Here is a 13559-nt window from a genome sequence, read left to right on the forward strand (position 1 = left end):
AAATCATTATTTCATGTGATTAGATATTTACAATTGTCCGACTGATGGTATCAACATATATAGATCCAACACATTGTTCTTGTGCATCAATATGTACATAGTCTTTACAAAAATACAACCACAAAAGCAAAAAAAAAAAAAAAACAAGTCTGAACTGAACTGTCGGTGTCTTCCCATCTTGTTGAGCTACTGCTCAGTTTTCCAGTTTCTGAGAGGCATCACAGTCTCTGTCTGTCTCTCCAGCCTCAGCAGTGCCAGGTCAGGAGAGCGTCCACCTAAATAAAATATTCCTTTTGGTTCTCACTTGGTCCACTGTGTGAGCTCGTCTGGCTGCTGAACGCCAGCTCCGGGCTGTTCTCCGCTTTTACTGTTTTTATTTCCGGGCTTTGAAACATCCTTTGCCTCCTGTAGAGGAGTCGGGCCATTATGGCCAACGCAGACAGCGTGACAAAGATCACCACCGCTATCACACCTACAAGGCAGAGATGGGGGTTAAAGGTTAAAGCAGCTCAGAGATGACAATAGGAAACTGTACTTACAAACTGGAGTGTGTAACTTTACACGTCTGTTTGATTCAAACCATTGTCAATACTGATGAAGCCTATCAGCTCCACATGACTCTCTGTGTTTTTCAGCGGTGTTTAGGCGACATTTCCACGCTGGAGATGGAGACAACAGCAACATTGTGCCACTAAAGTAAAATGACTGCAAACAGACTGGAGTATTACTGAAAACTCAAAGAAAAGTGAATCGTACTTCTACAAAAAAAAGAAACGTTGTCTCGCCCCCAACTGCCCATGCACTGCAGCTGTATAAAAACAAATGCTCCCTCAGTCAGGCCTGATAATAATGCTTGACAAAGCTCATTTTCAGTATAAAAATTATTTATTTCTAGTAGGAGCGTAGTTCTACTGTCTCACCAGACCTGATTTGATGGCTTCCAACATCATTTTGTTTGAAAGTGAAAGGCTCACACACCAGTCAACGCTAACCCATCACCAGTGAAAACAGATATGTGACATAAGTTACTTACTTCATTCAGGGAATGTAAGGGCTTGCTCAGCGTCAATTTGGAGACACTTAACAGCTCAAGGGTTTCTCCATTACAGAAATGTCAGAGCAAAATCAACACTGGTCTTTTCTCTCTCCTTGGCTGAAGCTGTTTTTAACCAAATAACTAACTAAATAAGTTTCCTTTGAATTTAAATATGGCGAAGTCACCTTCAGCTGAACTGTCAACTTTCTATTTTCTACAACTGCTCAAACTCTGGGATTTATTTTATAATTTAATTTTAGGTAAAAGCAGCCATTTCCAAGAGACATTTGTGTAATACATGAATCACAACTTCACTTTACACACATGCAATGTCAAGTAAAAGGCCCCCCCAAAAATCCAAATTTACAGTATATCGAGACCCAAACCATCTCTCCAGCAAACCATCTGTGGGTGCTGACCCAGTCTTCAGGAATGATTGCGAGATGGTTATAGATGGTTCTTCATATCTTGTGAGGCAAATATCAGGTTCACAAAATTAGACATTAAATGTCTAATTTTGATAAATTATACATTTTATCATTTCCACTCAGACATTGTTAAGTTTGATGAGAAATTCTGGACTTTAGTATTCTTCCAGTGAAGCTTTAGTCAAAATTTAGAGCTATAGTATTACTCACAAATAGATATTTTTAATTTGTCTGCAAATTGTTTGAACACATATATATATATGTAACATGTTACATATATATATGTAATATAATTACATCTATATGTGTTCAAACAATTGTATATAATATAAATATCAATATATTATCTAAAGAGATATTATCTCTTTAGATAATATGTAGATTAAAAAAAAAAAGATAAAGTATGAAAATCCCTTCAACACATAACATGTCATTGTTATAAGTTGATAGTACACAATATTCTTAAATGTCTCACCGACACAACCACTCCATTCGAATCCATATAAACTGCATCCCAGTTTCAAGATAGCAACATAATGATATGCTGTATGCATACAGTATATATATGGTTTTACAATTTCCATCAGAGAGTCTGATTTCAGTTCAGCAGAATGTGTGGAACGTGTCTGTGTGTGTGTGCTTTGTTTAAATTTGAAATGTAATGCAGCCAGAACACTCTAATGCTGTGGGACCTTGGACATCATAAAAGCAGAACCAAATTATGAAACTGAACATGAAATAAAATATGTATTTAAAAAAAACTAAACAAAAAAAACAAACAAAAAAAACAAAAATAACAACAAATGATAAGTGGCCAAATAGGCAGAAGGAAACAAATTGGTTTTGCGCCATCATTAGTGGTGCAGTTGGCTCATTTTCTCCAGGCTTGCAGGGGCAATCGCAGCTGAGAGAAGGTCTCTGCACAGATGTTAGCAAAATTAAAAAAAATTGACAGTTTGGTATAAAATCATTTGTATTCCAATTAGTTGTGTTTTCCTTTGTGTACTCAGACATAGTTGTGCTTTTTGAGCTCAGGGTTTTGTCGGGGTTTCATTTACCCAGCATGCAGTTTAGTGTTAAACTTGATTGGTCCTGTGTTCAGTTCTTCTGTATCAAGGTGTAGAAAGAAAAGACAGAGGTGTGAGAGTAAAAGTTTTTAACAGTGTTCCATTTACCGTACCTCCAATTAGAGCTGAGTCGCTCCTGATGGCATTGACTAAAGGCTCACCTGTTCCCACGGATTCAGACTGACCTACAGCATGAACAGACAGAGGATGTCGACAAAAAGGAGAGAAAAAAAAGAGAACAGTGCAGAAAGAGAAGAAAACATGTGTATAAGAGAGAGAGTCACCAGTGACAAGAAAAAAAAAAAGGAGGTACTGCAGAGAAATGCAGAGGACAAAAGACTCACAATGACACTACACTGTTGTGTCATCATTGAGAGCAGACTAAGTACAGTATATCAAATATCAGAGTACAATCAATTGCCTCATCTGCTGGTTATTAAATCTATACCATTACATTATAAGGAACCCAAGGGAGGTAACATGAGGTTAGAGAGGCAGCTCCCTCACATAATACTTAGTCATTTAGCCCAAGGAGAAAGTTGTTTGTCTAATTATTATGTGTAGCCAGCTTTCTGTTTCGGGTTGAAGTTCAGGGTTAATGTTCTTTAGTACAATAATACATGTTTTATGTACAATAATTTGTATAGTTACTGTATGTGGTACAGAAGTGTATGTACAGTATATATATATGTATATAAAAAGTTTAACTGTTTGCATCAGGTTACATACAGCAATACACACACACACACACACACACACACACACACACACACACACACACACACACACACACACACACACACACACACACACACACACACACACACACACACACACACACACACACACACACACACACACACACACACACACACACACACACACACACACACACACACACACACACACACACACACACACACACACACACACACACACACACAGCATCATAGCATACATATACTCACGCAGATATATGTATTTATAGTATATAGTGAGTACATGACAGCATTTGACGAATAAATGCTTGGTTGCATATCAAGTCAGTAAATTTCATAAATATAAATAAAACTGATAAACATTAATGATATTATTATTATTATTATTATTATATATTTCTTTATTTACTTGATTAATTCATTCTTTAAGTCCAAAACAGATCAAATACAAGTTTAATCTTTGTGTTTTCCTGTTGTTATTGACCTTCCTTGCGTTTTACATGTGTCTGTCCACATGTGGCTGCAGCTGATCATCTCATCAAAGCTTCAAGCAACCACAGCATAAAACTGTGGCTCGTTCATCCAGACTCTGTGCTCGGGTCCAAAGCTCTGCTCACCCGACATCCTGCTGTGCTCAGCTCCATCTTTTTCTCCAGCTGACTGTTCAGAATGTTGATTCTCAGTCTGCTGCCTTCACTACTTTTTCTCCTTTGCAGCCAAATTCAAACCTGACACTCTCCTGCCAAGCCACAGCCAAGCTGCTAAATAGTTTACTGAACCCTGCTGTACTTGTTATATGAATTTGTCATAATAAAAACAGTTTCCATCACCTTTCATTGTAAAGCCTTTCTAAAAAGGTCCTTAACGCTTAAGCTCATTAAATACAACTCCGTAAATCTTACATTATGTTTTCCATGAAATGGTTTGTCTACCCTAACTGTAGAACCTTAATACTTGCATGCAGGACCACATATGAGCCATTATGACTTGTATGCAGATTGTTTGAGCATGACTGTATTATAATTGCTTTTAAATAGAGAGGGAAATGAAATCATTACAAAGGATAGTTTTTCGATTTGCAATGTCCTAACTTTGTCTTAGTGCATAAAATATGACCTTGTGGTTTTAAAGTTGAACTGAATATCCTCATCAATTTTTGTGCACGCAAATACAAACTATGATGATAAAGAAACTGCTGTGCTGCAGAGTCCTTAATTCACTGTTTTCCCACAGGAAGAGTTGACTGATATGTAAGATAGATATATAACACACTGAAAAGCTTTTTGAGAACATTAATGAAAAGGACAAATTTAACTGATAAATACAACAATGCTTTGGACATGCACTTTTAAGAAAACATGCTGAATGTAACAACCTATTGCATGGCAAACGATATTGTAAAAGCTGGAGTCTTTTTTATATAATTTGATGAAGTCCTCTTCTGAAAGCCATCAATAAATACAGTTTATAGTAGGAGTTTTGGAAAGGGTGCAATAGCAAGTTCTGCAATTGGTACATCCCCACCCTGTCCCATCAGCACTCAAAACACACACAACATGCACTGCCTGAAAACTGCATGAAGATAAGTGGAGGAGAGAGAGAGTGGGAATGTCAAACCATGTGAAAATGTTTGCTGTGCAAAATTAGCAGACTTGATAAGTACATTTTTTCTCTCACCCGATTGATGATGGGTGGTTTCTGCTGCATAGGGATTGGCTGATATGGAACCACAAATGGACTGTACCAATGGACCAGTGACTATGACAGGGCTGGTGTCAGGGTGGAGCAGGGCGGCTTTCAGAGGGCTGATGGAGTTAAAGAGGACAGCAGACAGGCAGCCTATGAAACCCAGTGAGGCGAGCTGAGCCAGCTCTGGATCCATCTCACCAGAATCTGTGGAGGAAAAGATTTTGCTGATTTGATCAAAAAAAACAACAACAACAAAAAAAAAAACCCCTCACATAATTGGTTTCGTCTTAGCATGCTGACAAACAGCAGTGTTACACCTGGGTCACAAAGTCCCTCAGCCTCTCATCTCATTAACAGCCTTTTTCTTAGTCTGTCTCTAGGGACGCAATTCATGAAGACCATAACTAGGTCATGACAAAGTAAATTAAACTGCTGCCATGTCTGATCTGTGTAACGGACACAAGACAGAGGAAGAGTCTTTCATTGATACAGTAAAGTAAATAATCACTATAATTGTCATATTTGTATATCATATTGGGGTAACCTGGGCTGTATTTTCTTCTTTGATTGTCAAACCATTGAAAGCCTGTGTTAGTTGTTAACTTTTGCTCTTAAAAATCCTTTATTAATCCAAATCAAGCCACATAGAGCTTTACAAACCTTGAAGCAGTGAAAAACAATGATTTCCATAATAAAACTTTACATCCAGATTGAGATTACACTGCTGTGTTTTTGATTGCAATACTTACTGTACAGTCTGCCAAGAACCAGCAGCCTGATGCCATTAAAGTCTACATCTGATGTGAGGTTAAACTCCTCTTTGGGGTTCTGGTCAATCTGAAAGAAAATCAAAAAATTCACATCAAAATTAGCTTTCTGATAAAAAAAAATAAAAAAAAGCAAACAAACAAAAACATCTCAAGGGTCATTACTATGTTTCTACATAATAAACATGTATATATGTAGAATCTTAGTAATTTAACTTAGTAAGGACATTTGTGTTTGGCCGATTTTGCTTTGTTGTAACAATGTTTCTTATAGACTGTCGTTTTTCCTTTTGAATGGTGCCACATTTGTAAGGAAAATCCATTTGTGGGTCGAGCAGCAGAGCTTATTATGCTATTGACTCTTGTGCGGCATCTCCCTCATTGGAAACACAAGGCCTGTCATCATTGGAGTCAGAGAGATATCGAGATGAGATTCTGCAAACAGTGGCAATCCCACATCTCCACAGTCTGGGATCAAAACTCTATCCTCCAAGATGACAACACTCCACCACCAGCATAAGGAGGAGGTACCACGTTGTTCTTCCACATGCAACTGATGCCCCTGCTTGTTAAATGAGTAAATTGCTAAATTGCCAATATGTCTGGTTTCAATCCTCCAATTACACCAAACAAGAGTCAATAGCAGAATAAGCTGTTTAGCATCGGCAGAGAAGCTTTGGCAAGTTTTTCTTGGACGCAACCCACATACTCAATTCTGCTGCTCAACCCACAAATGTGTTTTCCTTACAGATGTGGCACCATTTAAAAGGGAAATATCCACAACAATTTTGTAGAGCAACCTGAAAAGCTAGGGTGTTTGATTAGTTGCGAAAACACTTTTTTTTAGTCCACCAATCCTGTAAAGCCTGGGATGTTGTGGAACATATTGGACCTATTGAGGGAACCAAAAGGCAAGCATGTTTTTACTTTGAAACAGGTACAGACAGTGTTATGTGTGTGACATAGTTGACACAAATACCCATTGAAACTCTAAAGCTAAAGATTATCTTCACTCTTTACTCTGGCGAAGACAGTTGAGAGGTCTGTTCACAAGAAGAGCAGTAGGGCTCATTCGTCAGATACAGATTAGAGCAGCCACACTGTCAACTGCTCTAATCACATGCACACAGTGTGGCCAAGGCCTAAGAAACAGGCTGGAGACTTTTAGAAGTTAGTGAGCGAGTAATGAAAAAAAGAAGTGCAGCCAAATTTCACAGTTCCACTAGAGACAATTATTCCCAGTGTATTAGTAGCAGAGCTTTGACAATGTGTTAAGAGGAGGGGGTGGAGTGTATTGGTTGCCTTTAATTGTGGCCTAATAATATTAAACACAACTTTTTCCTCACAATTAGAAATCTGGACACTGAAAATACAATTAAAGAACCCCAAATAAAAGCAATACACAAAGATGTGCAGACCCAGATGTTGATTTTTAGCACTTCCACTAAAGGAAGTTAGAAGAGAGCTGCATATCGTCAGTATAAGTACAACTTATATTGTCTTTGAATCAGGAGCCCTGAGGTTATACTTTAAAGTGACGAGTGAGTCAGCAGAAAAAGTAGTATATTGAACCCAAGAAAATAATTTTGAGAGGATTGTCTGAAGCTCAGGCTATTATCTGCCAGCCTTCCCTCTTCTTGTTGGTCTCTCCTTCTGTTCTCCCTGACTGAAAAAGAAAGTGCTGAAAACACCAGGCAGAAAACACAGGCTTTAATTCTGAATGAGTCGAAGAGTGTAGTGAATTTATGACCTGCACAGAGACGGCATCTGCAAATCTGCTGAGAGTAACGGCATGAAGATGTCCACTGGCGAGTCTCCTCACATTGCTCCTCAGGACTTCTGCATCTTTGCTGCTGTCCAATCTGTATCGCACCTCCAGCTTATCTGAACACACAATACAACACCAAATCCTGTGTGAGTGAAACGCCTGCATTCGTAAAGGCATTTAAAATGTAATTCTTGTCATCAACACATTTTAAAATCAAATATTTCGTGAGAAGGATGGAACTGGTGCTTCATATTCAGATTGCATTGCAGTAGTTAAAACCATGTTGGTAATTCCATGTCAGATCCATTATATGTCAGTGATGGTGTTCAAGTGTTGTGCCCTATACTGTTCCAGTGTCTATAGAGATGGTCTGTTAACACACACACAAACACACAATCAATCATTTGAGAATCCATTAAAAAACTGAACTACTGAACATTTTGTCCGCTTAATATGTCCTTCAACTCACCATTGATGTTAATGAAAATGGATATTAGTAAATATTAATATTTACATAACAGCATAATCGGAATAACACATGTAAAATAAACCAATGTTTAGAAAATCAGGGCCAAATACTGCCAATAACACGACTGAAGATTTTGTGATGGGAGGAAAATGTATTCAAGTATTCATCGGAGCATATTGTGAATGCATGTATTCCTGCTGAGGCCACGGTGTAATCTGAATATAGAAGAGACAATGTTTTCAATGTATAATTCATATTTCCTAACACTTACATTTTGTTCTACACTTGTTAGAGTCGGAAAGACAAAGCAAAGTGAGAGGCTGTCTTACAGGGTGTTTACACAGTAATGACCACAATTAACAAGTGACAGGAGTCTGAATTTTAAAAAGTATTTGACAGTTTTCCAACTGAAGCCTTTATTGTTTATCAAGTCAACCTCAAATGGAGAAATATTTGTTGAAAGCAATTCAGATCACATTTGAGCTCTCATTTTTTCAAGCTACAGCGGCTAAATAATACATTCTTCTCGTTGAGAAACCAAAAGTCACAATAGCAATATATTCAATCCCAGGATACAAAAACTATTTATGAACTTTTCACAAGGTCAATAGAGAAATGAAAGTATGGTTTGTGAACGTGTTTGACAGACTGTGCTTGACGGTCAAATTGAAAAGTCTCCGAAGTCCAAACCTTCCTAATATAAGTTAATACAAAGGAAAATATTGACCTGTAGATGCAACTTGACACTGAATGTCTAAAACTACCAAAGTAATACTGTAAACATACAAAACACAGACCCTTCAGTAAAAAAACCAACATCAAGGATGTGTTGCAAATTCCAAAACCTGTCTGTAGGATTTAGCATCAAATCATCAGGCTTTGTCTGCAAATGCCACACTGTCTGGTCTTTTCATGTGATTTGTTGAGTGTAAGAAAAATCAAGAAGTTCGCCAGAACTAAAGTATAATTTGAAGAGCCTCAGAGCAAAATACACAATAGCGACTCATAACACAGATAAGTGGATGTGAGTGCTCACCGTGTTTGTTGAGCAGCAGAGCCAAGTACTCTCTGTGGTAGGAGCCGATGTAGAGGATCAGAGCAGGACTCTGGCTTGTCCTGAAGCTCAGGGAGATGTTTTCTGCTCTCAGAGTCATGTCAGAGTGCATGGAGGAGGCCACCACACTACTACTCCTGTTCAGTATGTTCACCATCTGCTCCTTGAATATGTAGCTGATGGACGTTCCTGCCTTAAAGCTGGCTGAAACTTCTGCAGATGGGAAGAGTTTGACAAACAGTTTGTTGTTGGAAATGGTTTTGTTATGTTTCCAGTTGTAAATGAGATTAACTTATCATTTCACTTTTCCACATCCACTGTAAATTGCTTTCTAGAGACAGTATGACCCCCAGTTCAATTTGCATATACAATATATACTGTTTCCCTTCACACTGCATCTGAGTAATAACTACTGTCACAGTGGGACTGTATCCGTGGCTCATATATTTTATGTACACCATCTCGGCAGCACTAACAATGCCTAATTAGTGAGCTGATGAATCAACAGCCACAAGAAAACCAGCTGACAGGTGAAAAGAAGAACACAATATCTGCCGTCTAATTATAACAAAGTTGTGTATTAGTTGGGGTTTTTGTTACCGATGCTTCTGTGGAGCTCGGACATTCATTATTGGATAGAAAACAGGTTGCATTACTGTCCAGTTATGATGGCTCAGTTTTCCCATGATATTGTCTAGGTGTGAAATTATGAACACTATGTATACATTTCTATATGTATATATATATATATATATATATATATATATATATATATTACAGAATAACCTGTCAAAGACAATAACAACTTATTGGAAAGTGTATAAACTAACTGCATTACCTACAGTCGGGTCCATAAATATTGGGACGTCGACACAATTCTCTTCTTTTTGGCTCTATACACCACTAGAATGTAATTGAAATGAAACGAACAAGATGTGCTTTAACTTTAATTTTAAAGTATTTACATCCAAGTCAGGTGAATGGTGTAGGAATTACAACACTCTCTATATGTGCCTCCCACTTTTTATGGGACCAAAAGTAATGGGACAATTGACTGAAAAGCTATTTCATGGTGTGGGCTATTTCCTCGTTATGTCATCTTCAATTAAGCAGGTAAAAGTTCTGGAGTTGATTCCAGGAGTGACATTTGCATTTGGAATCTGTTGCTGTTAACTCTCTATATGAGATCCAAGGAGCTGTCACTGTCAGTGAAGCAAGCCATCATTAGGCTGAAAAATCAAATCAAACCCATCAGAGAAATAGCAAAAACATCAGGTCGGGCCAAATCAACTGTACATTCGACATTGGAACATTCTTAAAAAGAAAGACCACAGAAAACTACACGACAGGAGCCTCAGAGCAAAGTGAAGAAAAACCCCTGCAGTTAGGCAGATCAGAAACACTCTCCAGGAGGTAGGTGTATGTGTTTCAAAGTCAACAATCTAAAGAAGACTTCACCAGAGTGAATACAGAGGGTTCACCACAAGATGTAAACCATTGGTGAGCCTCAAAAACAGGAAGACAAGATTAGTATTTGCCAAACAACACCTAAAAAAAGCCATTTCAATTCTGGAATAACATCCTATGGACGGTTGAGACCAAGATCAACTTGTACCACAGTGATGGGAAGAGAAGAGTGTGGAGAAGGAAAGGAACTGCTCATGATCCACAACATACCACCTCACCAGTGAAGCATGGTGGTGGTAGTGTCATGGCGTGGGCATGTATGGCTGCTAATGGAACTGGTTCCCTTGTATTTATTGATGATGTAACTGCTGACAAAAGCAGCAGCATGAATTCTGAAGTGTTTTGCGCAATATTATCTGCTCATATTCAGCCAAATGCTTCACAACTCATTGGACAGCACTTCACAGTGCAGATGGACAATGACCCAAAGCATACTGCAAAAGCAACCAAAGAGTTTTTTAAGGCAAATACGTGGAATGTTATGCAATGGCCAAGTCAATCACCTGACCTGAATCTGATTGAGCATGCATTTCACTTGATGAAGACCAAACTGAAGAGAAAATGGCCCAAGAACAAGCAACTGAAGACCGTTGCAGTAGAGGCCTCACAGAGCATCACCAGGGATGAAACCCAGCGTCTGGTGATGTCTATGCCTTCCAGACTTCATGCTGTAATTGACTGCAAAAGATTTGCAATCAAGTATTAAACAATGAAAGTTTGATTTATGATTGCTTAGTTTGTCCCATTAGTTTCGGTCCCCTAAAAAGTGGGAGGCACATATAGAAAGTGTTGTAATTCCTACACCGTTCACCTGATTTGGATGTAAAAAACCTCAAATTAAAGTGGTGTCAAATCTAGTGGTGTATGGAGCCAAAAAGAAGAGAATTGTGTCAATGTCCCAATATTTATGGACTGACTGTAGATCAGTTTTGCACTCATGCTTTAAATAATAATGATTATTATTATTATTTAGTTCTGTTGTTATTTGCACAACACAAACAGATATCATTGCTGATATAAGTGCAGACAAGATTATTTTTTCACAATGGTGTGAGTTGGAAAGATTTTAAAGACCACGTGCCCTGATTGTTCATGTTTGTGTTCTTCCTCGATTTGAATATTTGTAAATGACTGCTGCCCTTTTCCTGGATGCAACTTGTCCATGACCGACGATCATGCTGTGTTCCTCATACTCAACAAAAATATAAACCCATAAACAAAAATAGAATGTCATGACATTTGCTCAGATTCTTGATGCATTTGTTAATGGAATGATTTGTTTTGCTCAAACCCAGTAGTCCAGTGTCACTTGGCCACTCCTATTGAATACAATCTCAGATTGAGTATTTCAACTCACCAGAGTCATGGAGCATGGCAGAGTGGTGGTCAATATGCATGACCAGTACACAGACACTCCTTATTGTCTGGTCAATAAAAGGGCACACCAAAATGTGGACTTTTGTCACTTGTCAATATGCCACAGATGTCACAAATCATGAGGGAGCGTGCCATTGACATGCTGGGTGCTGGGTTGAGCGTTACATCTGTGGCAACACAACTGAATGTGCATCATTCCAGGATCAATCCAGGCCACGATCGACAACCTGGTTTATGTCCATGCGTCGCCGGTGTAGCGCTCTGCATGAGTCTAATGGTGGACACACACATTATTGAAGTTTGTGAACTTGGATCATCGACCCCCATTGTGTTCTTCTTACCATTACTCCAGGACTTTTGTATTGAAATTGATCCTAATGCTCGCTAATTAAAGCCACTTTATTGATAAAGTTGTACTGTTATTTTTTGGGTAGTTACTCTGTTTTGTCACATTCACTTTGTGAGTTTATATTTTTGTTGAGTGTGTTATTGTCAAACTCATTTTCTGCCGTTCCTGTCTGAAAACAGCTTGTATTTTCACTCATCTTGTTTGTCATTTCAATACTAATTCTTCATCTAAATCTCTGACAGCCTGAGATGCTGGTGAGACGCAGATGTGTGTGTCTGCACCTCTGTCACAGAAAGCTCCTGTGTAAGCTGATGAGCCACAGTCGCAGGAGAAGCTGTTGGGTCTCTCCACACAGACACCCTGGTTCTGGCAGAGGGAGCCGTAACTGCTGCAGTGGCCCGGACATCCCGCCTGAACCCCAGGGGTGATCTTGGCTCTCTCCTCTAGGTCCAAGGTGACGCCATTCAGCTGCAGAGCACGAATACAACCCCGAAAGCCCTTCTGCCTGGACGCTGTGCCTCCTGAAGACACACATAGTGGAACATATTTCTTCAATATCATTTATGGTTTGGTCTGGTGGATAACGTCAGGAATATTTGCCATTTATGTTCGATAAACAACGAAAGAATTATTCAATCTCACATTAGATTTTAGTAGCAGCAAATTCTCAACAGGAGTTTGTCCCCTTGAAAGAAAGTGTTGTTTTTGACCAAAACAACAGTGTGGCATCTACTGGACTGAGAAGTGCTGTGATACAGGGAGCATACACACACCATCCACGAAAATGGGAAGAACGACAGAATTTTCTTCATGTCACAGTGACCCTATTGCCCTTTGTGGACATGCGGACACTTATAGTACGCATGTCTGGTAAGCACTGGAGAGACACCTCTTTTTTTTGGTTAACATAAACATTCATAGCAGAGGTGATTTGAGGACACATCTGACCACATTCCTGAATCTAGTCTTGAGAATTTGTATAGTTACTGTATATGGTACAGAAGTGTATGTACAGTATATGTGCGTATATAAAAAGTCTTTGCATCAGGTTACATACAGCAATACACACACACACACACGGACACACACAAAGTTGACAGAAAATCACGATCTTAAGGTCTACACTGCATTCCCTCACTGCAGTGACATAACATCATCAAAAATAAATGCAGACGTGGTGTTCCCTGTGATATCTGATGCAACTCAGGCCTGTTTCATGTGTTCATACTGTACGTTAATGAATGAAAAGCAAACCGTGTATCCTGTCTGTAATCAAATTGGGGAGAGACACTGACTTATATATCTTTTTTGTTCACTTTTTAATGACTTCCAAACAATCCGCATACAAAAAAAAGTCACCACTCTTGTA

General features: G+C 38.7%; 1 protein-coding gene across 1 annotated transcript in view; it reads right to left on the reverse strand.

Moving 5' to 3' along the window:
- Nucleotides 1–275: 275 nt before the first annotated feature.
- Nucleotides 276–13559, reverse strand: part of LOC310934299 (contactin-associated protein-like 4) — a gene marked incomplete at both ends in the record, with an annotated part of 73490 nt that continues 60206 nt past the window's right edge. The window contains 7 exons of the mRNA XM_083897993.1: nucleotides 276–472; nucleotides 2645–2716; nucleotides 4928–5143; nucleotides 5689–5776; nucleotides 7457–7590; nucleotides 8980–9210; nucleotides 12472–12711. Coding sequence (XP_083754119.1) covers nucleotides 276–472; nucleotides 2645–2716; nucleotides 4928–5143; nucleotides 5689–5776; nucleotides 7457–7590; nucleotides 8980–9210; nucleotides 12472–12711 — 1178 coding nt within the window. The remainder of the gene's footprint in view (nucleotides 473–2644; nucleotides 2717–4927; nucleotides 5144–5688; nucleotides 5777–7456; nucleotides 7591–8979; nucleotides 9211–12471; nucleotides 12712–13559) is intronic.

This window comes from Microchirus variegatus (genome assembly GCF_963457635.1).
Source record: "Microchirus variegatus genome assembly, chromosome: 11".
NCBI lineage: Eukaryota > Metazoa > Chordata > Actinopteri > Pleuronectiformes > Soleidae > Microchirus > Microchirus variegatus.